Source organism: Grampus griseus, assembly GCF_964374135.1.
Source record: "Grampus griseus genome assembly, chromosome: 2".
Taxonomy (NCBI): domain Eukaryota; kingdom Metazoa; phylum Chordata; class Mammalia; order Artiodactyla; family Delphinidae; genus Grampus; species Grampus griseus.
In genome coordinates, this window is record NC_139018.1 from 29,248,967 (window position 1) to 29,274,818 (window position 25,852).

Here is a 25,852-nt window from a genome sequence, read left to right on the forward strand (position 1 = left end):
TATTGCTAAGAGAAATTAAAGATCAAAAGAAAAAATAGACAAATAGGACTACATCAAACTTTAAAACTTCTGTGCATCAAAGAAACAAACAGTAAAAAGGCAACCACATAATGGAAGAAAATGTTTGCAAATTACATACCTGATAATAGGTTAATATCCAGAACATATAAAGAACTCCTAAAATTTAACAACAAAGAAACAAATAATCTGATTTTAAAATGGCAAAAGATTTGAATAGACATTTCTCCAAAGAATATATACAAACGGCCAACAAGCATAAGAAAAGATGCTCAATATCACTATTCATCAGAGAAATTCAAATGAAAACTAAAATGAGATATCTTATATGCATTAGGATGGCTACTACCAAAAAAACAGAAAATAACAAGTATTAGCAAGGGTGCAGAGAAATTGAAGCCCTGTTGGCGGGAATGTAAAATGGTACAGCCGCTATAGGAAACAGTACGCAGGTTCCTCAAAAAAATTAAAAACAGAATTGTCATATGATTCAGCAACCCTGCTTCTAGTTACATATCCAAAAGAATTAAAAGTAGTATCTCAAAGAGATATTTGTGCACCCATGATCACTGCAGCATTATTCACAAGAGCCAGGAGACAGAAGAAACTCAAATGTCTATCAATAGACAGATAAAGGAAATGTGATACATATGTACAATGGAATATTATTCAGCCTTAAAAGAGAAGGAAATCGGGCTTCCCTGGTGGCGCAGTGGTTGAGAGTCCGCCTGCCGATGCAGGGGACACGGGTTCGTGCCCTGGTCCGGGAAGATCCCACATGCCGCGGAGCGGCTGGGCCCGTGAGCCATGGCTGCTGAGCCTGCGCGTCCGGAGCCTGTGCTCCACAACGGGAGAGTCCACAACAGTGCGAGGCCCGCGTACCGCAAAAAAAAAAAAAAAAAGAAAAAAAAAGAAAAGAGAAGGAAATCGTGTCACTTGCTGAAACATGGATGAATCTTGAGGACATTATACTGTGAAATAAGCAAATCACAAAAAGACAAATACTGCATGATTCCACTTATATGAAGTATCTAAAGTAGTCCAACTCAAATAAAAGTATAACTGTGGTTGCTAGGGGCTGTGGAGATGGGGAAATAGGGAGTTGTTCAATAGGTGCAGAGTATCAGTTTTGCAAGTTGAAAAAGTTCTAGAAATCTACTGTGCCAGAATGTGAATATAGTTAACACTACTGAACTGTACACTTAAAAATGGTTAAGATGGTAAAGTTTAAAATTTATGTCATGTCATTTATCACAATTAAAATAAATTTTTTAAAGACCTAAATTTTTGATAAACGTAGAGCTATACTGTGTATTCATGGATTGAAAGACTCAATATTGTTAACGTGTCAATTCTACCAACGCCACCCCCTCACCCCCCTACCGAGTGATCTGAAGGTTCAATGCAACCTCAATTGGCTTTTCTGTAGAAATGTTTATTAAGTTAATATGTAAATAAAGGACCTAAGATATCCAAAACAATGAAAGTTGGAGAACTAATGCCACAAGACTTCTTATACAGTTATGGTTATCAAAAAATGTAATATTGGCACAAATAACAAAACAGAGAGCCCAGAAACAGCCTGACACATATGCACAGCTGATTTTTCCCAAAGGTGCAAAGGCAATTCAGTGGAGAAAGGATAGTCTTTTTCAACAAATGACGCTGAAACAACTGGATATCCAAATGGAGAAAATTGAACTGTGATCCATACCTCATACCATATACAAAAAATTATACTTACAATACAGACCTAAATGTAAAACCTAAAACTACAGTTTCCAGAAGAAACTAATGTAAGAAAAAACTTTTGAGAACTTGAGTTAAGTAAGATTTCTCAGGTATGACATAAAGAAAAGGAAGATCCACAAAAGGAAAAATAGATAAAAGGGACTTTATCAATATTTGAACTGATCTATCTCTGCGCTTTAAAAAACACTGTTAAGAAAATAAAAAGACAAGCCATAGACTGGGAGAAAATGTTTGCAAATCATATATATCATAGAAGACTTGTATCTGGAATATATAAAGAACTCTCAAAACTCAATAAAACAACCCCCTCCAAAAAAACAAGAAAGAAAAAGAAAACAAACAACCCAATTTAAAAATTGAGTAAGAGATTTGAACAGATACTTCACCAAAGATATTAGGATGACAAGCACAGGAAGAGATACTTAACATAATTATTCAGAGAAATGCAAACTAAAACCACAATGATATTAGTACCCACCCACTAGAATGTCTGAGAAACTGAAAAGACTGACTGTACCAAGGGCTGATGAGGATGTGGAGGAACTCGAACTCTCATATGCTGCTGGTGCAAAATTATACAACCAATTGGGAAAACTGTTTGACAGTATCTTAAAAAACTACATATATACCTTCTACATTGGATCATGTTCTACTCTTAGGTATTTACTCAAAATAAATGAAAGAATTATGTCTATTCAAAGATCTGTACACAAACATCCACAACAGCCTTATTTGTAATAACCCCAAACCAGAAACAATGCAAATACCCATGAACAAGTGAAGGGATAAAAAAAAACAAAACAAAAAAACCTGTGGTATATCTATATAATGGAATACAACACAGCAATAAAAAGGAACTACTGCCACATGCTATAAGACTGATGAATCTTGACTAGAAGGAGTTATACTCAATGAAAAAGCCTCTCAAAAGAGTATGTCCTATATGATTTCATTTATATAAAATTCTACGAAATGAATACTAGAATACAGTGACAAAAATCTGATCAGTGGTTCCCTGGGAATAGACAGCAGTTGCGGGGGGACAGGAGGGAGAGATTACAAGAGAGCATGAGGAAACTTTTAGGTGCAATGGTTATGTTCATTATTGTGACTGTGGTGGTGGTTTCCAGGGTACAAATGTATGTCAAAACTGATCAAAGTGTATACTTTAAATACATGCAGTTCACTGTGTGATAATTATACTTCAACAAAGCTGTTTTTTAAAAAGTGTTTTTCTAGGGACTTCCCCGGTGGTCCAGTGGGTAGGACTCCTTGCTCCCAGTGCAGGGGAGCCTGGGTTTGATCCCCGGTTGAGGAACTGGATCCTGCATGCATGCTGCAACTAAGAGTCTGCATGCCGCAACTAAGAAGTCCTCATGCTGCAACTAGGAGTCCTCATGCCACAACTAGGAGTCCACATGCCACAACTAAGAAGAAGTTCACATGCCACAACTAAAAGTCCACACATCACAACTAAAGGATCCTGCATGCTGCAGCTAGGACTCAGTGCAGCCAAAAAAAAAAAAAAAAATATATATATATATATATATATTCATTCATTCATTTATGGCTGCACTGGGTCTTGGTTGCTGCGCACGGGGTTTCTCTAGTTGTAGTGAGTGGGGGCTACTCTTCGTTGTGGTGTGAGGGTTTTTCATTGCTGTGGCTTCTCTTGTTGTGGAGCACGGGCTCTAGGGGCGCAGGATTCAGTAGTTGTGGCACGCGGGCTCAGTAGTTGTGGCTCGCGGGCTCTAGAGCGCAGGCTCAGTAGTTGTGGTGCACAGGCTTAGATGCTCTGCAGCATGTGGGATCTTCCTGGACCAGGGCTTGAACCCGTGTCCCCTGCATTGGCAGGCAGATTCTTAACCACTGCACCACCAGGGAAGTCCCTAAACAAATAAATATATTTTTAAAAAAGTGAATGTTTAAGAAAAAAGTGTTTTTCTCAAAGAGGTGTGTAGAGCCTTTGAAAACTGTCACATTAGGAAGGTGACACTAGAACTACTGAGGGATTTCCAAAATGAAAAATCTTGGCTAAATATTAGAATGACGACTTAGCATTATTTTTAAGGCTAATTAAAAACAAACTTTTTACTATGGAAAAAGTTAAAGCATATACTGTCAGAAGTGTATAATGAAGCCCCACGTGCACTTTACCAGCTTCAATTATTGTCATCTCATGGTTAACCTTATTCCGTTTGTTTTCCCACCCACTTTGCCCCCAGTATTATTTTGAGGCAAACTCAGACGTATCATTTCCTTCATAAATATTTTAGTATATATTTCTAAAAGATAAGAACATAAAGGTCTCTTTGTGTGTGTGGTAGTAGCTCATTTCTTTCTTAATTAAAAAAAAACAACTTTATTTTTTAGAGCAGTTTTAGGTTCACGGCAAAACTTGGCAGAAAGTACGAAGAGTTCCCATACACCCTACACTCCTTGCCCCACACGGCCTTCCCCCATCAACAACCTACACTAAAGTGGTACATTTTACAACCAACAAATCTACACTGACACCTCATTATCACCCAAACTCCATAGTTAGCTTTAGGGTTCACTCTTGGTATTGTACATTATGTGGGTTTTGAAGAATGCATAATAAATGCATCTACCATAGTACCATATAGAATAGTTCCACGGTCCTAAAAATCCTCTGTTCTCTGCCTACTGATCCCTCACCTTCCCCCTATGCTCTGGCCACCAAGTATCTTTTTACAGCCTGCACAGTTCTGCCCTTAAAGGCTATATTTAAGATTCAGAAAAACCAGTGTTGTAGCCATTATAAATGATTTCATTTCATTGGCAGAGGAAGGATTACTCACTGTATAAATGTTGTAAGTTTCAGGGAGGGCAGGGTCCTATGGGAAGTGGCCAGCATGTGGGAAGTGAGTTCCTACGAAGCCACATTCCCCAGAGCTCCTACACCATTACGTCAGAGGCTTCATTTTAATTCTTTCTCCTTTCTCTCACTTCAGAACATGATGCGAGTACAGGTTGAGCCACTAAAGCATGTGGACCCTCAGGCAGGGATAGTTCTCAGGCAGCAAAAATTGTGGAGGTATTTTCAATAGAGCATAGGGCTTGCCCATTTTTTTTTAAAACCTTGTTTTCTGCCTGCCTGCCCCCGGTTTTTAGTTTTATTTCTGTAGTTAAAAGAAATATTATAAACAAAGGTTTATAAACTTTTTTTTTTTTTTTTGCGGTACGCGGGCCTCACACTGTTGTGGCCTCTCCCGTTGCAGAGCACAGGCTCCGGACGCGCAGGCTCAGCGGCCATGGCTCACGGGCCCAGCTGCTCCGCGGCACGTGGGATCCTCCCGAACCGGGGCACGAACCCGCGTCCCCTGCAACGGCAGGCAGACTCTCAACCACTGCGCCACCAGGGAAGCCCAGTTTATAAACATTTTTAGAAGTTTTAAAAAGTGTTATCAACTTGTGTTTATAACACAGAAACTAAATGTCCTTCCTAATCTCTGTTCCACAATATGAACGTGGTGAGCAATCTGATGTACTTTCAGATACTTTTAAAGCCGTGTTCTGCAATTTGCTTTTGTCACTTAATGATATGTCAGATACCTTTCTATATCAACACTTGTAAATATACCTCAACTTAAACACTACAGTAATGGCACAGTAATAATGACAATTATGATAATAATTGCTAACATTTATTGACTATGTATGTGCAAGACACTCTAAGCACTTCAGATGAGTTGTCTCATTTAATCCTAATAAAACTCTGAGTTTATTAATATTCTAAACTTCATTAACAGATAAAGAAATCGACGCTCAGAGAGATCAGATAGTGTGCCAAAGATCCCAGAGCTAAGAAGTTCTAGAGCAGAGATTCTAATTTGGACAGTTTAGCCAAAAGATCCTACTATTCGCCATTACCTTATACTACTGACTGGGTAAACCATAAGAAAAGCCTGAGGTTATCTCCAAATTCTCACTGTTACAAATGATGTTTCAATAAATATTCTTGTCTATATTTCCTGGCACTCTTATGGAAATGTTTTTATAGGACAAGTTTCTAGAAGTGGAAATGCCAGGTCACACGGTCTATGCCTTTTTAGATTCAATTGCCAAATTATCTCCAAAAGGCATGTATATGTAGTGGACTCACTTGAAAACTTGCCTCCAAATAAACACAAATTTAACTCCCGTGAACATCAAATGAGAATGCCTATTTCCCCACACTTTTAGTAGCAATGGGGATCAAGCCTTGCTCACTGATAGGTGAAAAATGAAAGGTTTTCATTTCTATGTCTCATTACTAGTAAGGTTGATCAACTAGTCTTTTCATATATTTATTACCATGTATATTTCTTCTTCCTCCTCCATATACATATATTGCTCGTATCCTTTGGTAATATTGTTTCTGAGTTGTTTATGTCCCTTTTGGCTTCATAAGAATTCTTCGTATATTAAGATATATCTGTCATTAGGCATTATAAGCCTTTGCCCAGTTTGTTTTTTGACTTTGTTCATGGCAGTTTTGCCACACTTCATTTTATAATTTTGTATTGCTGAATATGAACTTAGATGATTTTATAAGGAAAACAACTCATTTTTACATCTCAAATTCTAGTTTTTCAACATACACACATAGGTACATAGCTACAGTGAACATTCACGAATATTGCATCCTACTTTTTTCATCGAATATTATTTCATGTATACATTCCCATGTAATAAGTCCCATGTAAAAATTAACACTGTATTCCATTATGTTGATATAAATATATCTGCATATTATTTACTTAAAGATGGATATTTATTTATAAGAAAAACTATGAATCTTATAAGACTTTATACATATTGTTTGGATTTCCACAAATAGAACTGTGAGGCTCCTAAGCCCTGCACTGTAGGAAAAACTAGAAGAGGAGCTTAACTGAAGAACTGGCAAGTTATGTGGAAACTTGAAAATATTTATTAATCATACGCAATATGTTTCCAACAGCAAGCAGAATTCCATCCAGCACCTGTCCAAGCTTTGTGATTGCCCAGAGTTAGAGCTTTAACCATCACTCTGCCATCAAGGAAGGCTGTCATTTCCCTGAACAGTTGATATAACTGGTGAGAGATAATATTTAACATTTATGGTGCTGTTGTGTTAGGCTTGAACCTAGAGTTGGTTTTTTTTTTTTAACAAACTATGAAGATCTGTGCCAAGGATTTCTAACTTTACTCTCATGCAAAAACAAGCATGTTCCTCTGGAGGTCACCAAGATTTTACGTTCTTCTTTCTCCTTATTTCATTTCAGCATAAATGGGAAAACAAATTCATTACCATAAACAGTACAGTAACATCATCATCCAAAGGCTGATTGAGCCCGTGGACCCGATTCAGCTTAAATTTAGATCACTCCTTTCATTTATTTTTTTTCTCCTCGAGGTCCCAAGTACTTAATCACCACTTTCAACAGCTTATAGTTTGCATTCTGTTTAATTTTATAGGATTTCTCACACTTTAAAAAAGTGACCCACTATCATCTAGAAAATGAGGGGGTTAGTTCTGCCAGTTTATGATTTGCTAGTAACTTAATAAAGTTCTCTGCATTTAATATTTTGAATTCAGAAAAGATACTGCAGATGACCTTCTTTTATAAAGACCAGACACATTTTAATGTTGTAAATTTAGCAGCTGAAGGTAACGATTTACATGTCTTCTTCAGCAATTGCTTTACATAGAGAATTATTACTGACCTTTCAATGGATTACTACTTTAAGGCTTCTTTTTTAGTTAGCAAATGACTGATTTTTTTCTATTCTAAATCAAAAAGGCTGTTGACATTTATTTCCTTAAGGACTAGAAAATTTGGGTCAGAATAAACTAATATGAATTAAAACACTGAGTATTCAATTTATAAATCTAATTGTTTTTCTCTAATGTCACTTTCCCTTTAATTCTTTATTCAAATATAGTGGTTCTCAAATTATGGCCCCTGGACCAGAAGCATTGGCATGATCTGGGAATTGATCAGAAATGCAAATTCTCTGGCCCCATCCCAGGCCTACAAAATCAGGAATTCTGGATTTGGGGCCAGAGAATTCGTACTAACAATTCTCCCAGGGATTCCAATGCACACTAAGGTTTGAAAGTCACTGCTGTAACATACATTTTATAAGGCTTAATTAACAATATAAATGAATTTTAGACTTATTTCAAAAAAATCACTTCTTTGTATATTAGAAAAGCAAAAAGGTCTCAGCTAATCCACATAAAAGTTGTAAATCTACATCAAATCAAAACATGAACTCTACCCATCAAAATTTTGCACCAGAAAATAAAACTTTACAAATTAATAGGTATAGTAAAAGTAAACCAAAGGATGATGACAGATCACAAACTATAGAAAAAGGCCCAAATAATGTTCTTCTTAGAGCTACTTTAATATCTTACCTGCAAAATACATTTAGAAAACAAAGAACTTCCATTATTTTACAACTTATAAGCTTTGCCCTTTCTCAGAAATAGTTGTCATTAGTCAGTCGACCTTCCAGTCTCCAGTCCCTATAGACATAGCCAACCAACGGCAAAAACAAACATGAAGTCCATGCTAGCTTCTAGTTAGAGGTGGTGGGTAAACTAATGGAAAGTAGTAAAATTTTTGGTTGAATGCCATCTTAAGGAATCAGGACACGCACTCTTGAGGGAGAAATAAATAAAATGGATTCTCCACTTGGTTCTTGTGACATGCCAATGTTTGACAGCTGTTCTACATAAAAACTGGAGCTCTGCCCTACATGGTGACAGCAGTGCAGATAATGACACGGTGGCAACAGCAGTGATATGAGATGGCTAAGGAAGTGTGTCCAGAGCACAGGGAGCCCAGAGCACCCTCTCACATGAAAGATGAAGTCCTTAAGCAACTGAGAAGATTCACTTCAGACTTCTATTTGCAGATAGAAAATTTTGAATTTTCTCTTGCTAATGTGAGAAAAAAACAAAAGCCGCTTTGTTCTTTTGCAGGGATATTTGTATTGAACTGGTTTAGAGATACTGGGTGATCAATAAACTCTAAAGTCAGCAGAGAAACACGAATGAAGTTCTGCCTTTTGGGATTTTACAGCCTAGATGGGGTCAACAACCATAAAAAAGTAAAAAATTCTAAAAAGTGAAAAGGTGAAAACGACGTAACTCCTCTCATCTGTTATTAGCAGGAATTAAGATTTTTATATGAGCTAGTTTTCTAGAAAATGAAAGCCTGCTTAAGGTATAAGTCCAAAAACTCAATATTTTTAATGAAAAGTTTCTATAGTGCACTGTAAACATTTCAGTCTTTTAAAATGGAGACTGACAAACACAACTGAAGCTTTTATCAAGGGCATAATATAAACTCCAATTACCAAGACCCCAGGCTATCATGCTTTTTTAGTTTCTTTTACATCAGCTGCTCTAATTCTCCCACTACTGTTAGTCAGTCATCATGGACACCTTGAATGCTTCTCCCCTTTCCACAGACATTCCCCAGATAGCATATTGTCCTTTTGTGACCTTTCTTTACATTCAGAAAATTTCCCCTTTAAAAATACCTTTCTTTTTAAATTATGAGATAACTATATTATAGAACATGTGGAAAAAATAAAAGGGGAAAATCACCAAAATCACCCATCTTTTCCTTGTCAGACTTTTCTGGTAGGGGTGTAAAACAATAACTGGAACAGTTGAACATTAGCTGGACTACACAGCAGTTTCCAGTATAGTTTACTTCAGTTCAGTCTGTCTTTATAGGATATGGAAAAGTATTTTTTGTATTCAGGGCGTTGAATATCTTTCTTAATCTATTTTTAATTGAAAAAAAACCAAATAATTTTCGTTTTTAAAAGGAAAGGATAATTCACCTACTTAAAACATTTAAACTAGGCACCATCAACACACTGAAGCCACAGATGGGAGAAAATATTTGAAAAGCATATAGCTAACATGAGATTAGCATCCCTCCTCCCTCCAAAAATATACTTCTACAAAATCAGTAAGAAAAAGACAAATAACCAATTGAAAAATGGATAAAGATCATGAACAGGCAATTCACAAAAGAAGAAATGCAAATGGCCAATAAAAAAAAAAGCTCAACTTTATTAGAAATTTGGGAAATACAATTAAAATAACATAAGATAATATTTCAAACCCATCCAACCGGGCTTCCCTAGTGGCGCAGTGGTTAAGAATCCACCTGCCAATGCAGGGGACACTGGTTCGAGCCCTGGTCCGGGAAGATCCCACGTGCCGTGGAACAGCTAAACCCGTGTACCACAACTACTGAGCCTGCACTCTAGAGCCTATGAGCTACAACTACTGAGCCCACGTGCCACAACTACTGAAGCCTGCATGCCTAGAGCCCATGCTCTGCAACGAGAAGCCACCGCAATAAGCTGCGCACCTCAACAAAGAGTAGCCCCCACTCTCTGCAACTAGAGAAAGCCCACATGCAGCAACGAAGACCCAACGCAGCCAAAATTAAATAAACACATAAATAAATTTATTTAAAAAAAAAACCCATCCAACCGACACATAATAAGTCAGACAATATCAAGAACTGGCAAGGATGGACTTCCCTGGTGGCGCAGTGGTTGAAGGTCCGCCTGCCGATGCGGGGGACACGGGTTTGTGCCCCGGTCCGGGAGGATCCCGCATGCCGCGGAGGGGCTGGGCCCGTGAGCCAGGGCCGCTGAGCCTGTGCTCCGACGCGAGGGGCCGCAGCAGTGAGGGGCCCAAGTAACGCAAAAAAAAAAAAAAAAAAAAAAAAGAACTGGCAAGGATGTAAAAGAATGCAAACAGCCATACACTCTTGATGTGTAACCACTTTGGAGAGCATACTGGCAATCTCAAATATAGTTTAAGATCATTATACCCAATCGCAGCAATGATCCTTGAGAAACTCACACATGTGCAGAAGGATTCATGAATTAGAATGTCACTGTAACACTGTTGGTTACTGTGAAAATTGGAAACTACCAAATATTTATAAATAGAATAGATTTTAATATATTCACAAAATAAAATGAATGAACTAGAGATACATGCACCTATATATAAATTCCCAAAACATGTGTCTTCTGCAGCATACACCTACATATACAAATTTCAAAAATGTGGGAAGGGCTTCCCTGGTGGCACAGTGGTTAAGAATCTGCCTGCCAATGCAGGGGACACAGGTTCAACCCCTGGTCTGGGAAGATCCCACATGCCACGGAGCAACTAAGCCCGTGCACCACAACTGCTGAGCCTGTGCTCTAGAGCCCGTGAGCCACAGCTACTGAGCCCGTGTGCCACAACTACTGAAGCCTGCACGTCTACAGCCCGTGCTCCACAAGAAGAGAAGCCACCAAAACGAGAAGTCAGCGCACCGCAATGAAGAGTAGCCCCTGCTCGCCACAACTAGAGAAAGCCCACGTGCAGCAACGAAGACCCAACATAGCCAAAAATAAATTAATTAAAAAAGAAAGTGGGAACTTTCTTCTACAACTTTTACACACACACACTCTATATAAAGTTTTAAAACATGCAAAGTAATATTATATAATATTCAATATTGTTTATGTTCATAAATATTTATAGTAAGCATGACAAACTCCAAATTCAGGATAGTAACTACTATCCTGGGAGAAGAAGGGGAATGTGGGAGAGGTGCTTCAATTTTATCTGTAATTTCTTTTGTATAACTAGACTATCTTTCCAAATTAAATGCAAAATTTTGTCTTGTTTGGTTACGATTTCATTTAGTGTACAATCAATATATAACAGGAACAGAAAAAACTTAGTAAAAAAAAAGTACACACAGCAAGTAAGACAATATGCTATACAGTAGAGTTTCCTGTGCTATATATATAACTGTATAGCACGGGGAACTCTGCTCAGTATTTTGTAATAACCTAAATGGGAAAAGAATTTGAAAAAGAAGAAATACATGTATATGCATAACTGAATCACTTTGCCATACACCTGAAACTAACACAACAGTGTTAATCAACTATACTCCAATATAAAATAAAAGTTAAAAAAGAAAAAAAAAAGGAAGAAATCAAAATGATGATTGTCTATGGTGGGTAGGAACTGACTATAATGGGGCACAAAAGTACTTTCTGAGGTAATGTAAATGTTTTATAACTCGATTGTCATATTGGTTATACAGGTATACGTATTTTTAAAAATCCATTGAATTATACATTTCAGATCTACATATTTCATTATTTATAAATTTTACCTCAACAACAAAATGATGCAATTAAAAAAAAAGACAATATGTTAAAGTTTAATAAAGTTGGGTGCCAGGTACATGGGTGCTCATTATATTATTTGCCATATTTTCTCTATATGCTTAAAATATTATGTAATAAAAAGTTAAGAAATAAATATTCGGATTAAAAGAAGCCCACTATTTTTCAGCTCTCTGACTAATCTCATAAACTTCAAATCCCTTCACTGTGAATGAGATTATCTATAGCAGCCTACAAAAGGAAAACCTATTTTCTGGGCTAAGGCTGCCCTGACTGTATCTGCTAAGGGTTGAAGAATAAAGCCACCGGCAACATTTGACCTTTGGAAAGAGAAAAATGCTTTAAATGTTATCTTCTACTTAACACTAACAATATACCATGTAACAATACTTGAAGTTACACAAGGAAAGTCATCTAATTGAGTACGATTTGGTTAATCAGATCCAAAATGGTTTCAATTTCATTATACTTCTTACAGGGTAACCAACTTGATCCTATTTTCTCAGGACTGCCCCAGTTTTAAAACTGAAAGTCTTGCCTTCCAGGAACCTCTCAGTCTCAGGCACACTGGGGCAGCCGGCCACCCTAACTTCTGGTCACAACAAAGCTTCTGGAAGAGAATTTATTTAGCAAATCAGCTAATTTTACAGATGGGAAAAATGAGGTACTAAGAAATTAGCTGAATTAAACCAAACTTACACATAGCTACTTCAAATTACAAGTGGATCAAACTTAGTTCTTCCTTCTGAGGAACCTGTTTACAGCTCATTCAGCCACAAGCCCTAAATGCCAATTCATCAGTGTTCTTGGACAATTCTGAATACCCAGTTAACCTCTCACTTCTTTCCCAAACTCAAAGCACTGCCCCATGATATGAATTCAAGACTTGGGATGCTCCTGACTTTGGAGGGAGGTACTGAGTAGAGGAAAGGAACAGAGGCTCCACTTCTTTACACTGATCTTTACCTAGTCTGTAGGGAAGATATTCACTCTCCTTCTGGTTTCAAAAATATTTTTAAATGAATTTTCTTTTTGTAATATCTACTGCAAAATAGCATGTTTGAGTACTCTAGAATATAGAGTCATACAGATAAGCACTTCACTAGAGTAGCTATTCAAAGGAGGAGAAGACAGAGGAAAAAGGAAAATCTGCTCATTTATGATAAACATCCCCAAAATGCCAGGCCCTAAAACTAAATAATGTTTGTCACAGCACCTAGCACAGAGTCCAACACACTGAAGACATTCAACATGAGCTTCCTCTCCTGAGTAGTGTGGAAAGATTCACACTTTCCACATCTGTCAATTTCCTTTTAATTCCTCTAAACTAGTCCTGAGCAAATAAAGAAGAAATAAGCCTGATAAGGACTTTTTGTGCCTTTAGAGGCTTGTCTTCGGGTACTTGTATTTAACAACTCCACTATCCAACAGCAGAAATAAAAGAGCTGCTTTCAATTAATCTGCAAAAACAGTCTTCTATGTCCAATTTAAATCTGGACCTACCCCCATTTTTTCATAACCAACCAGAGCATATACTTAAACAATGGCTTCTTTATAGCTAAAAAACGTAACAATGAGATTCTTTTCCTCGTTCTTTGGGGTTTTTTAAAGTACGTTAGTGCAAAATGAATAGACTTCGTATTTTTCTTCCCCAGCATTTTTTCATACAATATCTCTTTTCAGTATTACAACACTTTTCTGGGGTATGAGACCATTGGAAGAACAGAAGAAATACTGGAGCGAGTTTGGGATTAGAAAGCACAGTTTTAAGTTCCAGGTCTGTTATTTAACTTTCTATGTGGTCTTGGACAAGCATTTTAACTGTAAAATGGCAATAATACCTATCTTGTGGTAACTGGAAAATATAAGAATGCATGCATAAGATCTTCATAAGCTATAGAAGATATTTTTAAGGAGATAAAAGATAAACTCAATTAACATCACATTATCAACAGCAGAGGCAAAAGTAAACAAATAAATTAGGCCTGATTTTCTAGACAATGGTGCCCTCATAGATCTGGAAGGTACCACTGAGAACACGACTTGCTAAGACTTGCTAAAATTAGACCATGAACACATGTAATTATCAATAACAATCCTACATCATTTGTACCTCCTCTAGAGCTACCCTTTTTTCAATTTATCAGTCACTGAGGTGTTAAAAAAAAAAAAAAAAGGCAGTAAAAAATACCAGGAAAGCCCCACAAAACCTGAGTGTGAGGGATATAAACAATATTACAACAGTGGAGAGCTTCCTATGTGCCAAGCACTGTTCTTGGAGGGAAGCAGGTAAGCAAATCATATCTAACTACACAGTATGTTAGGAACACTGGTAAGTGCTACGCACAAGTAAAGCCAAGGAAGGGTACAGGGAGTGCCGGGTGGCAGGGAAGGAAGGCATGGCCTCACTGATAAGGTGACTCAGGAGGTGGCCTGAAGGAACTGAAGAGAGCCAGGGAGAAGAGTGGGAGGAGAATCCAGGGCCCAGAGGAAGCAGTGAGGGAGGGGGAAGATGGTGAGAGACAACAGAGGGTGGGGGAGGGGACAGTTTAAACCTCAGAGACTAGATTTTATTCTGAGATGAGATGTCTTTGGAGGGTTTGGGGCAGATGAGTGACATTTAACTTCTTAGCTGTGGAATCTTTTGTTCAAAGGGATCCACAGAAGATCAATATGTACAACAGATAAAATAGGAGATGCTCTGGTTAAGGAAGGGGCACCCAGAGACCTACGTCAACTGTTCCCACTTTTCCCCTCTCTCCTCTGAAGTAACAGTTTGAAAATGAGTACAAAGTCTGTAGCATCCAAACTTTCACAGCCTGTACCCCAAGAACTTTATAATCCTGCCCAGCCTATCTTTTCAAAAGGTCATTCCTGGGGAACAGCAAAAAGGAGTAAGTCAAGCTGCTGACACACAGCAGAGGAGCAGGAGTGCTGTCAGAAAAATCAGTCCTTCGTACCACTGCTTGTTAAACACCCGCCCAGGCACCAGACGCGACAGCCCCTCTTCCCTCCCCCAACCCCTCAGGTGTTCTCTTTCAGGGCGTCCCTTGAAATTCATTTTAACTTGATTTCACTTGTTTAAAAATGCTCTAGCAATACAGTGTCCTCTGCCTCTGCTGACGTATCTCCAGATAGAGTCCCCTGTCAATTGATATGGTAGGAAAATTCTTCCTCCACTAGTGTTATTTCTTCTCTCAGTAATGACTTCCCAATTTGCTCTATTCTAATCCTACGCACCCATCAAAGTTTACTTTGTGAAGCCCTCTTCCCACGTTTTGACCCTGAATTGGAATCCTAAATCTTTGGAGTGTGAAGGGAACTTCCAGGCCACCTAGTGCTCTAGTTCACGGCTCATTCCACGAACTAACCCTCTGCAGATCTGGCTGGTAGTCTTCCAGCCTCCGTAACTGCTTTTAGTGACATGCACACACTAGCCCACAAGGCAGCCTACGCTCTTTCAGACGTAAAGTACTTGTGAGGAAATTTCTTTTTACTGATCCAGAAACTGTTTCCTTCTATCACTGGTTCTGCCCTCTGGTTCTAATAGAGGAAACTCTGCCCTCTGCCCCCCATCCCCTGCATCCAGCATAGCTTACAGTTGGCCTTGTGGCTTTCCCCATTCTGTCTCCACCTCTAAAAATGCGGCTGATGCCCCAGTCATCTCACAAGCCATCTGTGGACTGCCTTCAACCTGTAATGGTTAGCTAACAGAGTGGCAGGCAGCTCTGGTCTGTGTGTATAGCCAGTGAAGTGTCTGTGTCCCATGTCACTGACTACACCCCTTTCCTGATTCTCTCCTTTGACCTATCCTAGGACTTCTACCCTTAGCCCTGCATTCATCATTCAGTCAATGAGCATTTACTGAGCACTGTCAAGAACCAGGCTAGGGTCTTCCCTGGTGGCACAGTGGTTAAGAATCCACCTGCCAATGCAGGGCACACGGGTGCAAGCCCTGATCCAGGAAGATTCCACATGCTGCGAAGCAACTAAGCCCGTGCACTACAACTACTGAGCCTGTGCTCTAGAGCCCACACACTACAACTATTGAAGCCCGTGCGCCTTAGAGCCTGCGATCCATAACTACTGAGTCTGTGCTCCAGAGCCCGTGTGCTGCAACTACTGAGCCCGCGTGCTGCAACTACTGAAGCCCAGACACCTCGAGCCTGTGTTCCGCAACAAGAGAAGCCACCGCAATAAGAAGCCTGTGCACTGCACGAAGAGTAGCCCCCGCTCGCCACAACTAGAGAAAGCCTGCATGCAGCAAGGAAGACCCAACACAGCCAAAAATATATTAAAAAAGAAAAAAAATTAAGAAAGAAAAAAAATAAAAGAACCAGGCTAGGCACTGAAAAACTAAAAGTAAATAAAATGTACTCAGCTCATAGAAGAATAAGAGCAAGCTAGGTAAAATAATAAATAGCTGGGGAAGTTGGAAAAGGCCTCAGAGGAGGAGGTGATGCCTGAGCCAGGAAGGAACTGTATCAACACCCAAGTCTCACACAGCCTTGTGTCCCCTGCACCAAATGGTACAATGCTTTCCCTTATTTGAAGTTCAGCAAATATGTAAATTTGATAAAGTAGAGAAAGCCTGCTCAGCCCCCTGAGCCTCTCCTGGAGGCGAGGGAGGGTGGTCACTGAATCCACAGTCTGAAAGGGCAGTTGTAGAGGTTGACACTGTACCTGGCTACGTACAGTATTGCTCAGGTGGTTGTCCTCGGACATCTGTGCATTCTGGAAGTAGGACAAGGGTGCAGGTAACTCTGTCATTGGAGCAACTGTATAGAAATACTTTTTCACAGAAAACAGAGCCTCTTGGGGTTCTGAAAAGGGAAAAAGAAAACAGTCTTTTGTGCATTACAGTTATACTTTTATTTTGAAACACTTTCATAAGTTACTTTCACCAAAAACAAACCTTTCTTTCATGTGTTATCCTCCAGGCCAAGCTTTCTAAGGACCTCACAGGCTGCTGTCACTTGCAGGCTCCTGGATTAGGTCTGAAATAGAATTTTACTGGGTTACCCAGAGTTGGTCAAATCCTAGTAAATCCATTCACACCAATTAAATACTTATAAGACTAATTTGTAAACCAGTAATGTATTAATTTGCCAGGACCCTCAACTGACAAACTTTTGTCAGCTCAAGATACCTCTTGGTAAGGAGTAGATCTACTTGAGAAACCAAATATTTTCAAGCAGAATGATATCTAATGATTTCAGATCTAGAGCAAAGGGAGCTAAATGATCTTAAAGAATGTTCTCATCAACATCCCTCTTCCAATCCAACCTAATTTACATCACCATAAAATTATTTGTCTAGTGCTTTTAATTTTGCAAAATTTCTTTTTATCATCTCATTTTTTTTCTTTACCACAATGACCCAAGACAGGGTAAACAGGTAACATATCTATTTTACAAAAGCAAAAGGGCACCCAAGTTGAGTGACTTGCTTAAAAGCACACAACTGGGCAGACCAGGACCAAAATCGCAGACTCCTAACTCCCAGCCTCTACTCTGCATCCTGGCACAGCCTTGCTTACACACATCATTCTGTCTCCCACACTTCAGCCTCCTGGGGGCCACATTCTCATTTGCCTGTCTACCTGAATTTCCATCAGCCGATTCCTTATGACTTCAACTATGCTTTTCATTGAAAGTCTTCAGAAATATAGAAGGAAAAAAATCTGTTTGCATACCTAAGCAGTATTCTAATTCACTTATAGTATCCAAAACATTACCATGTACATATTTACATGAAAGCATTTTGTTAATGTCTTGTTTCATTTTTACTTTTAACTTCAGGAACTTCTACACTCTAAATATTCTACTTTCTTATTCTAATGATTTTTTCATCAAAAACACATAAAGCAACTTTTTCCTCTAGTAAAGGTATTGACTTCCAATTAACCTTTAATGACCTATATGTGGATCATTCAAATCATGACAAATTCTTAATCAAGGTATGCTTTCCCTTTTATCCTACATGCTTTTTTTTTTTTTTGGCCACGCCATGCGGCATGCAGGATCTTAATTGCTCCACCAGGGATCAAACTCCCGCTCCCTGAGGTGGAAGCGCAGAGTCTTAACCACCAGGCCGCGAGAGAAGTCCCTATCCTACATGCTTTTAAATACCGTGCCTGGGACTTCCCTGGTAACACAGTGGTTAAGACTCCGCGCTCCACGGGGGGCCCATGTTTGATCCCTGGTCAGGGAACTAGATCCCACATGCATGCTGCAGCTAAGAGTTCGCATGCCACAACTAAAGAGCCGGGTGAGCCACAACTAAGGAGCCCATCAGCCACAACTAAGGAGCCCGCCTGCTGCAACTAAGACCCAGCACAACCAAATAAATAAATAAATATTTAAAAAATAATAATAATAAAATAAATAAATACTGTGCCTACCTTTCTCCTCCCCTCCAACTTCAGCCCATAGTTAGCTGGTATGAGATCAGAGGATTGCTAATTAATATTAACTAAACATGATGTACTTATGCAATTCTGTTTTAAATATATAATATTAATTTGTTTTAAAAATAAAATGAATTAAAATTAAGAATAGATTCAATAGTTACTTTTATGGGGGTTAATCACTGGAAGGGGGTACACAAGAAGCTTCTGGGGGTATTGGTAATGCTTTGTTTCTTGATCTGGGTGTTAGTTACACAGGGGTTTCAGTCTGTGAAAATTCACTGAGCTGTACACCTACGATCTGTGCACATTCCTATATACTTCAATTAAAAAAGTCAAATAGATTTTTGTGGGTGTAAACCTATATTTAGGGTTTGGCAATATGTATGTTAGCTTACCCAAAAGGGAGGTGGATTCCAATAGAACAGTTATATTTTCAAAGTATTGAAAGTAAATGTCCTGACCTATGCTTCTATATTTTTAAAAGTTGACTATCTAATTGAAAATTTAACATTAATGTAGCATTAATGATCAGCAACACAGCACATATTATTCCCTTCTTTTTCACAAAAACATTTAGTACAGCACCTACTACCTCAGCTAATGCAGAAATGCCACAGGATGGCAAACAGAAAAAGTTGTAACTGGTTACCTCCACTGGCTGCTCTGAAGACTATACCACGTCATTTAAAGTACAGCTCTATTACAAAAAAACCCTTAGAAATCTGTCACTGATATTCTCATACAATCCCTCAGAAACAAAACCAAGTAAGCAAGACAGTGTTAGCCAAATGAAACAAGCAAAAGGCAAGAAAAGGCGCTGCAGGCAAAAATAAATAAAAAGTAAATAAAGTGTAGTACATTTACAGGTACAATATGAGCAGAAGAAAAGTGATTGTTCATTCACTAAACAGGAGTTTACTGGCTGTCTACTTACATCAAAACTCAAAGACAGACACTGAGAGGATTTAATTAATTATGTTCACTTTACCCATTTTACAGATGAAAACAACGTGGCACACAGAAGTTCATGAACGTGCCCAAAGTCACATTCAGTAAGCAAAGGAGCAAAGCAAAGGTTCACGTATTACACTACTTTGCCTCTATATAAAATTTCATCCCTGCCATCTAGGAGTTTATAACAGTGAGCATTAAGACACACTGAGCTGATTTTTATTACTAGTAAAACTATTGCTTTGACATAAATGAGATCTTAAAAAAAAAAAGTAGTAAATGAGATCTTAAACTTCAATAACTGGTCTAACTAGAAATTAAAAACTAGTGCCAGGGCTTTCCTGGTGGCACAGTGGTTGGGAATCCACCTGCCAATTCAGGGGACACGGGTTCGAGCCTTGGTCTAGGATGATCCCACATGCCGCCGAGCAACTAAGCCCATGCGCCACAGCTACTGAGCCTGTGCTCTAGAGCCCGCGAGCCACAACTACTGAGCCTGGGCACCACAACTACTGTAGCCCGTGCTCTACAACAAGAGAAGCCATCGCAATGAGAAGCCTGCACATGGCAACGAAGAGTAGCCCCCGCTCGCCACAACCAGAGAAAAGCCCGTGTGCAGCAATGAAGACACAACACAGTCAAAAATAAAATAAATAAAATAAAATAAATTTATTAAAGAAAAAAAACTAGTTTCAAAAGCATTCTCAATATAACAGTCCTGGTACTTCTTTTTTTTTTTTTTAAAGATAAGCTATAATGAGAATTTGGTCATTTTAATTTAAGTGGTTCCCATTATTAATCTTATGCTTATAGGATCTGTCCAACTATTAAAAGAAATCACACAAACTGATTATCATATTGGAGCTTTCTCAGACGAATCTTGTAAGAATCATCTATAAAACAGTAGTCACTTTAACATATTCCAATACTACAGTCGACCCAGACTGAACCAACTGCAGATCAAAAATATTTGAAAAAAATTCCAAAATTAAGTAAAACCTAATTTGCTTGTGTCAGCAAATAATTACAATAGTATTTACATTGTATTTACAACTATATACATACCATTTCATTGTATTAGGTATTATAAGTAATCTAGAGATGATTTAAAGTATACAGGAGGATGTGTGTAGACTACATGCAAATACTATGCCATTTTATATAAGGGACTTGAGCATCTGAGGATTTTGGTGCCCATGGAGGTGGGGGGTGGTGGGAGTCCTGAAACCACTTCTCCTCCACCCCCACCCCCTCAACCACAAGGGACGACTGTATTTAAAAGACACATCTGTATTTACATGTAAAACACTAAGGCTCAGGCAAGGTGAAAGAATTTGTCAGTGTACAATTATGAGGCAAGTAACACCAGTTCCAGAACCCAGATCTTCTGATGCCCAGCCCAGGTGTTTGCCAGTTCAACAGGAGAAAGCTCATGCCTCCACTACACAATGCTGCAGGGTGACGCTCCCTGGAAGAGCTGCTCTTTACATGGAGCTTAGTAGGAAGCAAAGGTTGGCAACAGGGTTAGCTAGGTCTTCAGTCAGGTCTGGTGAACAGACAATCATTGTTGGTACAAAGAAAGGGGCAGGCAAAGCTGGATTTGATTCTGGTCCAGTAACAGCTGAAAACAATTGATGACTGCACGGAGTGACTGCACGGAGAAAGCCAACGACCCACTGTTCCTGGACCCACTGTTCCCGCAGCGTGGCAAAAGACACCAGTGGACTTTGTAACATTCTTAACAGTGCCCTGAGAGCAAGAAAAGATAGTTGTTGGGAAGTGAGGATCTTTCATGTGACCTGGATTGCATAGGGAGTGGGAGTAGGAATGTAAGTAGATTTTGGTGTTTTCTCTCTCTGGCCAACTGCTAAAGATTTTCTGAGACTGATACAGCACAACACTCGAATTCACTGCCATCCATTCCTTTTTTCTCAAGACACTTGCTCAATCAGACAAAAGGAAAAAAAAATCCTTCTCTGATGGGCAACTACAATTTCTTTTTATTATATACAAAGACTAAAAAAAAGCTCCAAGAGAATACAAATAATCTCGAAGTTCAGATGTGCTGAACAGAAAAGTCTGTCTAGCCAGAAAACCTATCCATCAGCACTTCGAAAAGTATCACAGGAGCAGTGTTTAAAATCCCAAAAAGGAGCTTATTAAAAATTCCGTTTAAGGAAACACCAACAGAAAAGTACATTTCTGTCTCTCACTACATCCCAAGGTAGCAATTTTTTTTTTCTTTTGGTCATGCCACGCGGCATGTGGGATCTTAGTTCCCTGATCAGGGATTGAACCTGTGCCCCCTGCACTGGAAGTGCGGAGTCTTAACCATTGGACTGCCAGGGAAGCCCATCCAAGGTAACAAATTAAAATAAATAAAAATAACTTGAAATTAATTTAAAACTTCAGGAATACAGCCTAGAAAGACCCTCAGAATTTTAAGAGGCCAGGAGCAAATAATTTCCCCAGCCCTACAAGAGGCTTTGTGAAAGTGGTAGGCTCTAAAAAGAGCAAGGATAGTGATACATCCTATTTGGTGATTTTTTCCCCCTCCTTCCTTCCCACTCTACTTCTGTGAACCATCTGTGGTAGATTAGATTATTATTCAGGAAATATTCACTCCCTCCCCCAGCATCCCCAAGGGAGGAATACTTCTCTCCAGTGATGTTGCGCTTGGCTCTGTGACTTGCTTTGGCCTCAAGGTAGGTGCAGTCTACTACCCACTCCAGGCCTTTGGGCACAATCTTATGACTTGCTTTGGTCGATGGGATTTTGGCAGATGTGGCACAGACAGTTAAACTGTGCTTGTGCAGGTGGCCTTGCCTTCTGTACTTCTGCTGTTCCCTTGTGAAGAACTTACTTTGGGTAGCCACTGCCCCTTCAGTCTGGGCCCCAGAACAAGACAAGCAAAGCAGAATTGTCTTAGCTGTCCCCTTTAAGCAGACCGAGAGCTAATGCTCTAAGGCAGCGGTCCACAACCTTTTTGGCACCAGGGACCGGTTTCGTGGAAGACAACTTTTCCAAGGACCGGGGGCGGGGGGATGGTTTCAAGATGGTTCAAGCGCATTACATTTATTGTGCACTTTATTTCTATATAATGAAATAATTATACAACTGACCATAATGCAGAATCAGTGTGAGCCCTGAGCCTGTTTTCCTGCAACTAGATGGTCCCATCTGAGGGTGATGGGAGACAGTGAAACCCAAAGAGTGTTGCTTATCCTTTCACTTTTTTCAGGAGCTTTTGGATTTGAGAATTGTGGATATGGGATCATGGTTCTGTATTATTATAGATTCTTTTCCCCCCCAAATTTAATTTCTACATGGAAGATATAATTACCCTGAGTCATTGTATCAAATTTGTTGTGGAAATGGGTAGAACACAACTAATCTTTAATGAAGAAAATGACTATTCACACTTAATTAATTCGTAAATCATTGACTATACTCAGCAATACTTGCATTCTCTCATTTGCTTTAGATCAACTTAAGGAACTGTACAAGGCATTGTGAAAACCAAATATTAATATCCTTTAATCAACAAACACTTATTGGGTTTCTTCTACATAACCATACACTGTGATAGGTACCAGGGGTGCCAGTGAATCAGATGATGCTTCTGTTCACCTAAGGAGCTTACTATCTAGAGGGGAAGACAGACAAGTATGTTTTTACATTAATTTCATGTTGAAATAAAAATATTTTAAATGTATTGGGTTATATAAAATATATCATTCAAGTTAATTTTACCTATTTCTATCTCAAAAATTTTTGCTCATTAGAAAATGTAAAATTAACCTTTGTAGCTCACATTATGTTTCTAATGGACAGTACTGCTCTAAAGCTTCAGGTTTTCTCTCCTACAAACAGGCTTAATACTGAAAATCCCTGACAACCTTTTCCTTCCTGAAGCTTCCCTCCCTTCCTCAGTTTTTATGACACTGCACTATGGAGGTTCTCCTCCCACCACTCATTCCCCTCAGCTGGTTCCTCATCCTCTTCCACTCCCCCATTATAAGTGTTCCTAAGGCTCTGCCTGGGCTTCCTTGTCCTCCCTCTTTCCTTAGGCATCTCCTCCACTGCTCCAACATCAACTGCTAAGTCTGGTTAAGTGACCCATGTTTACAGCTCCAGGCCTGTCCATGGGATATTTAACTGCTGGCACTTCAAAAGTGAGACTTCCAAACTGTTTCCTCATCATCTTCCTCTCTAGACTAGTTCTTTGCCTCTAACTTCCTTATTTCTGTAATCGTCTCCCCCATTCTCTAAACTTAAAGCCTCCTAGTCAACTTTACACTTTACTCCTTGCGCCTCAATTGGCTGTTATGTCCTCTTCATAATGATATTCTTCTTTCTAAGCTTCTGCCACCACCAAAGGTCAAATTTTCATTACATCTCACCCGGATTATGCAAAAGTCACCTCAAATCTCTTATCCATTCTAGCCCCCACGTACCTAAAGCAAAGTTCTTATCACAAAACTTAGGAAAAGCAAAGCTCAAAACACCTTCCAAATCTGCCTGGCATCTATCACATGAAGGAGAGGCAGTATTAGCGGGCTCTGAAAGGTTTTTCAGAGTACATCCAAAAGAAGTCTCTCCCTGCAACCTGAGGTAACAGTAGTGGGAGAGCAGGAGCAGAGGCAACCTGGATCTGAGAGAGAAGAGGACCACATTGGCCTTGCTGACAAATGTTATATCTTTCCTGCTAGAATGATTCTCAGAGACCAACTCCAATCCTCCAGTTCTCCCCAAATGGAAATTCACGCAGCAGTCTAGGACTAGGGGCAGCCATTAACTTAAAATTCAGCACTAGATCATATCCATTCAGAGGAAAGTATGCCCAGAATTATGGTAACTATCTACCCAAGGACGAGGAGTAGATGAATGGAAAAGCTGATGATCGATGCCGCTTCTATCATCTACTTTACCTTGGGGAAGGCGGGTAGAGGTGAGGGAATCCATCCACTCAATAAATAGGCTCCTTTTCATTATTAAGGGCTTGTTATTAAATGGAGGTGGGAGGGGGTTTAAGTTGGCTGAACCCTGCAAATGAGTTAAGGAGAACTGAAATTGGCTTTTGCAGGTGACTGAAATCAGCCAAATGCAACAGGCTTCAATCTACTTTCCTGTTTTTATCCTCCTTCATAACAGTTATTAAATGTGCACACTGGGTCACTGGACTCTTAGCATCCAGAGGGCCCCTCTTCCTAGTACACCCTCTGATATAATGCTCTCCTCAATTCAACTCCGAGGGTGTAAACCTTTCCATTGTAAAAGATAACGTAAATAACAAGATGCCCTTAACCAGATGTAATCTCTACCTGCCTCAAACTTCAGAGAATACTATGACTTTTACAATGTACTCTGCCATAATTTGCATACTATTCGTATCTCACATAGTAAACCTTGAACACTTTATTCATCTTGTCTAAAGCAGGCAAGCAATGCTTTTAAAATTATTAAGTTACTCTCCTACAAGAGAAGCAGATATTTATTTGAAAGGAATTTGAGCGGGATGAAAACGTCAAGTATCTAAAATACATGCAAAGCACTGGACGTATATGCCTCGTGACAGTCCCGATCAGGCAGATCCTGTTGTATTCCGTCCCGAACTGAGACAGAAGGAACTTAGCCCTGAGTGCCACTCGCTTCCCCTGGACAAGGACACATTCAGGGCATAAGGCGCAGAGTTTCAACAGTTGCTCAACCAGACCCAGCGCCAGGCGCTTCCTCTTTCTCCTGCTCCACTCCAGGCAAGACGGTCAATCCCCGCCCAAGGCACCTGCGCCCTGAGATGTCTTCGGGAAACCAGCACTTCCGGACCAAGGCTGCGAAGGGGAACCTCTCTTCAACCTGATCGCGCGCCGCGCCCGGAGCCCGAGAAACGGGCCGCCCCTACTCGTTCTCCACACGGGGTTCCCTGGTGCCCGCCCGACCGCACCCCGCTCCCCATTCTCGAGGACACCGGCTCCCCGGCCCGGACAACGACAAAGGGCCCGTCCCTGCCCGCAGCCACCCGTGTCGGCACCGGATGAGAGGTGTGTTTCTCTCTCCCCAGCTCCCCATCGGGCACCTACCCTTTCCTCGCCGCCACCACCGGCCTCTAGCAGCTAAGGTTTCTTCCCGAGCAGCCGCTGTTTTGTTTCCGATGTGAAATCGCGGCCTTTGGAGCGGCCCGGCCCAGGCCCCGCCCAAAAGGCCTCACCGGTTTCGTCACTTCCGGCCCCGGCGTCGTTGGTGACCGGCCCCCCGAGGGGCGGGGCCAAAGGCGGAGGGGCGTGGACCAGAGGAAGGGGGTGGATCTTCCGGTGGTGAGTGGGGACTGAGGAGGAGACCCTGCGTTCCCGTTGGCCTTCCGACCCGGAGGGACACCCTTGCTCCCCTCTCGGCACCCGCCGACCCCTGATGGTGCCAGCACCGGTATGAGGTTGTCAGAGATCTACTGCTCTTGAGCTGAGGATCAAAATTTCTACGTAAACTGGACCCAGT

At 40.0% G+C, this 25,852-nt stretch overlaps 1 protein-coding gene across 2 annotated transcripts in view; it reads right to left on the reverse strand.

Annotated features, from left to right (window-relative positions):
* PSEN1 (presenilin 1) overlaps positions 1–25,574 on the reverse strand; it is a 75,033-nt gene extending 49,459 nt beyond the window's left edge. The window contains exons 1-3 of one of the 2 annotated variants that reach the window (XM_082647231.1): positions 25,441–25,574; positions 16,913–16,994; positions 16,693–16,820 (exon numbers count right to left, since the gene is read on the reverse strand). In XM_082647231.1, coding sequence (XP_082503357.1) covers positions 16,693–16,767 — 75 coding nt within the window. In that variant the 5' untranslated portion in view covers positions 16,768–16,820; positions 16,913–16,994; positions 25,441–25,574. Of the gene's footprint in view, positions 1–16,680; positions 16,821–16,912; positions 16,995–25,440 lie in introns of both variants that reach the window. The other variant, XM_082647230.1, reaches the window with a different exon arrangement.
* Between the last annotated feature and the right edge of the window lie 278 nt (positions 25,575–25,852).